This window comes from Galeopterus variegatus, unplaced genomic scaffold, assembly GCF_000696425.1.
Source record: "Galeopterus variegatus unplaced genomic scaffold, G_variegatus-3.0.2 Scaffold1492, whole genome shotgun sequence".
NCBI lineage: Eukaryota > Metazoa > Chordata > Mammalia > Dermoptera > Cynocephalidae > Galeopterus > Galeopterus variegatus.
Genome location: NW_007727603.1, coordinates 64246 through 68934, shown reverse-complemented (window position 1 = coordinate 68934; position 4689 = coordinate 64246). Strand labels below are relative to the sequence as shown.

Below are 4689 nucleotides of genomic sequence, written 5' to 3'. Positions count from 1 at the left end.
AAAAAAAAAAAAAAAAAAAAAAAAAAAAAAAAAAAGGGGGGGGGTTGGGGGGGGGGGGGGGGGAATAGTGTGCACAGAAAATTTTAAGCAGTTATTTTATTCTGCAAGCTAAGGTACTTAAATTCACCAACTAGACTAACAGAGGTTTCCATTCAAGAAAAGTGTTTGTTTTTTAAACTCACATGAATACACTCAGATACACAGTAAGAGAAATAACATGAACAAGAAATGCATTTGTGTATAAGCTAAGCGTTATAAGCTATCTCAATTTTTTATTTCTCTCTTCTCCATCTCTATAACCCCCGCCCCAAACAAAGGGCTGAGGTGGTCTGTATTGACAGAAAGGCTACAAATGGTTTAGGCTGTTGTTTAACCTGATTTCTATTTTGATGTTTTCCCTCTTTTTTATTCCTTCCCACTACCTTTGGATATGTCCCCCCTCCTCCTGACCCTCACTAAAGCCAGACATCAGAGTGCTACAAAGCTGTTCCAATTTGCAATTTAAAAGTCAAGATTACTTACCATTTGGCTGCCTCTGTTGGCTGAAGGCATGTATATCCATGGGAGAGAAGATGTTAGAATGGATTTCACGCAGACCCTCGCCAGTATACTTGTTGCAAGCCAAAATGGAGTGTGTATTCCAGTCAGTCCAGTACAATGTGTCCTCAAATAACGTCAAGGCAAAAGGATGTGGAAGGGAGCCTTTAACCACTGCCTGCCTATTAACAGAGAGAAAAACTCAAACTTATTTCTAAGTTTTCTTCTTTTATCATAGCAAACACTCCCATTAAAATGGTCTTAGTCCACATTAACACATACAAATACTGAGTAACAAATATCTTGAGGTCACATATACCTATGAAAGATAATTCACACAATCAATTCAAATATATCTTCAAGATGTCCAAAAGCCCCAACCAAGCACTTCTGAATGGTCCCTAACTTAGCAGCAGGTCCCAAATTCACTACGAGGTACCCAACAGAGAGAAAGTCCCAGTGTTAGCACTCACTGCTGTCAATTCCCACTCCTCAACTGCCATCTCTGGACTCGCATCTCCCATCCTTTCACATAATTCATGTCATCAGAAGGAGAAAGGTGAGCAAAAAAAAAAAATCCCAGGGGTTACATTTGGCACTGGGAAGTAGACTTAAATCAGCAATAGGTTTTTCACTTCTTGATGTGGAAGAACACAGAATATGAGCCTGTTTTTTTTCCATCATTTCTTATGGTTTTCATAACTGAGAGTGAAAACATACACAAGGCCAAAAAGGCATTCAGATAGAGCTCTCCCTGCAAAACCCCAGTCTAGATCCAAATGATCATCTAAGCTGGGTTTTTGCTATATTGTTATTTAATCTTCCCAATCAGGCAGCCAAAGGGAAGTCCTGCCGTTGGCAGGATATGTTCATGAGACAAAACAGGCACAAAATTTTCATAAGCAATACATACTACACAAAAGGAAAAATAGAGAGCCTGATCAGTACTCAAGGCACAGAGTTTTACAGTGTCACAGAGTTACATCATTAGTAAATACTCTAGAACAGTGAGCAAATCATGTTTTGATTCGAAATAAAATTAAAAAATAAATGCTTTGATATTTTCATAAACTTAAGTTTCCCAATAGGTCAGTTGGCAGGGGGATGCGGGGTGTTATTTAATAATCTCAATATCTATCAGACTACCAGTATATTAAATTAAATTCGAGAGTAATAAGATAATTTTTATATAAACAAAATTAGGATCTGTTATTGCACATGAAATGATCCTGGCCCAAAGTGTTATAAATTCAGGCCAGATTTTTTAAAAATTGAAAACAAGATTAGCATGACTATAGTTTACCAAACAAACTCTATATTTTGGAACCTCATACCTGCTCTTCCAGCCCTATCACCACAATTTTCACCTCTCATTTTCCTTAATTCTCTCTTCCCTTGCAGATTACTTTCCCTTTCATTTCCCAAAAAGAAGTCACAATGCCAACTTCTGAAGTGTTTTTCTTCCACTTTTCTTTCTTTCTTTCTTTTTTTTTTTAAAAAGATGACCGGTAAGGGGATTTTAACCCTTGACTTGGTGTTGTCAGCACCACGCTCAGCCAGTGAGCGAACCGGCCATCCCTATGTGGGATCCGAACCCGGGGCCTTGGTGTTATTAGCACCGCACTCTACCGAGTGAGCCACGGGCCGGCCCATTCTTCCACTTTTCAAATGAGTGATTTTATTAAGTTTAAAGTGACTATGTTATTTACAGGAATAATATCATAGTTTAAGTCAAATTTTAGGTTAGTCTGTAATATTTCACACTAAAGTCTTCCAAAATTCATTATGGTAAGACACAAAGAGAGAGTTCTGAGAAGCTGCCAAGAAAGACAAGTAACACAAATTTAAAAAATAAAGAATAATAACAACTAAGTTACCTTGCACTTCATCAACTATCTTAAAGAATTGCAAATTACATAACCAGATCTTTGAAAAACTCTGGAGAGCAAAAACCCTTTTTAAGTCTATTGTAGATCATTAAGTAAAAAGTTAAAATTCATCCTAATGAACTAAATAGAAAAAGAAACAAATGGAAAATGCAAAATCCCTCCCTAAAAGCTATACTCATTTTATATACTGATTGAAAGCACAGGATCAAAAATTAGATAGAGCTAAATTTAAACACCCCCCCCCAACACTTACTACTTACATCATTTCTTCAAGCTTTGTTTTCCTCATCTGTAAATGGAAGATAATCTATCCTCACTGAGTTACTGTGAAGATTAAATGATAATGTATGCAAAAGTCATTCAGCACTATGCTTGGTACTTAACAACACTTCATAAATGATTCCTCGACTTGAAGATATATATTTTCAACATTTTAATATTTTTGATACAGCGGTAATATTTTACGATGTGACCATTTCATGTGGTAGTTTTAAAATCAATAAGTTCTTAAAATCAACAGTTTATCAGAATCAATAAATACTATACTAACACTCAATTTAAATGTCACTTCCTTTTCATAGCTTCCTTAATCTCATCTCTGTGCAAGCTGAGTTATTTTTCCTCATCTATGCACTCATAGCAGTTAGTGAACTGTTTTGTAACTTATCCAACAACTCTATAACTGATAATCTTTTTCAAAGTAGTGATTCTGGCTATTTATATTCCCAGGGTCTCACACAATGCTATGTGTACAAGTCAGATGGACTTATTAGATACTCCATGAATGCTTGATAAAATTAAATGTTTTAAATGAAAAATATGTAATTAACAACTGAACAAAAAGCAGAGCTAAGAAGACTATCACCAATGGGTAATTTACTGATTTGTCCAGACAATGGTGACATGTTTCTCATACACAGTCTTCACCTTTCTTCACTCTGGTTGGGATTACCACGGAGGCCTACCTCCTGGTTCCCTCCCTGGAAATACAAGCTACTTCAAGGAGTTGACCATGATTGCTGAGAACAAAAGTGGCAGATAAGATCAAAGCCCAGTTCTTCAGGAGTATACCACAACAATAAAAGGAGCTAAAAGATGAATCTCTGCTATGGAGCCCATAGGAAAAAAACTGAGATCCTCCGCTGATGTTTTGATTTAGTGCTAACAACCTCTCAGCATCATCTCCTGCCTGTGTCTGTCATATTCTGAAGCTTATTTATAAAGCTCACCCCACCAGTCCCCCTCCTCCAATGTACATGAACCTTGCAGGCACTTCTTTCAAATTTTGCACCAACTGGATTTATCCTTTATAAAATACCTGCCCACTCTCTTTAGCTTTCTAATTCTGGACCACCTCCCAGAAAGCTGTCCTCTGCCCATCTCAAAACTGTCCACCTGTGTGGGTAATAAATCTTTCTTTGATCATACCACAGGACTACTGTCATGAGTTCTGACATCTGAACCTAACCTTGGAAGGGAGCTCCCCACATCACAATGAGGTTGCTATTAACACCCAAAAAGATGACATCAGTGGTGGTGACACAGCTTTTGAAAAATCTCCACAAATCCTCCACGTGAAAACAGAAAGAACAACTAGGTAGCAAAACCAAAAACGTATGGACAATATTCACAACAAAGCTAGGCGAAAAGGTACAAACCCAAGATATAAAAAGGTGTGGATAACTACCAATAGCCATAATATCGGATTGGTATCAGCACCTTTGCAGGAGGAATCAGAAAGAAAAAGTAGGGCATCTGGCAGATCTAAGGACAGGAGAACATGTAAGACAGACAACACTGGAAAGCATGACAATCCAATCTGAGGACAGCAACTGACTAGGAGGGGTTCTGGCAACTTGAAGTTAGTGAATACAGTGAATCCATGGTTAGCACTGAAGGGGCTAGCATACTTTAACTTACTGTGAACTCTCAAAACTGACCCCCAGGGCTCCCTCCCAGATAAAGCCTCACACTGAGGAAAAATCATCAGAGTAATGAAGAGTGAGTATGATAGGTACAAGGGAAACAATGGAAAAGTAAGATACAGAAAAAGGGTAAGAGAAGGAAACAGAGCCAGGAAATCCCAGAAAGTGAGCTACCAATTTTTTTTTTTTCCTTTTTTGTCTTTTTCGTGACCGGCAACGGATCGCAACCCTCAGTGTCGCGCCCGTACCGGACCGGGACCGGCAACGGGATCGCAACCCTCGGTGTTGCCCCCGCACCTCGCTCAGCCAGTGAGCAGCCAGTCTGTATGTGGGATCCG

The 4689-nt window shown here is 38.5% G+C and overlaps 1 protein-coding gene across 1 annotated transcript in view; it reads right to left on the bottom strand.

Moving 5' to 3' along the window:
- LRP6 (low density lipoprotein receptor-related protein 6) overlaps positions 1-4689 on the bottom strand; it is a 115708-nt gene that overhangs the window by 69747 nt on the left and 41272 nt on the right. Inside the window, exon 4 of the mRNA XM_008577326.1 lies at positions 523-719. Within this exon, the coding sequence (XP_008575548.1) occupies positions 523-719 (197 nt within the window). The remainder of the gene's footprint in view (positions 1-522; positions 720-4689) is intronic.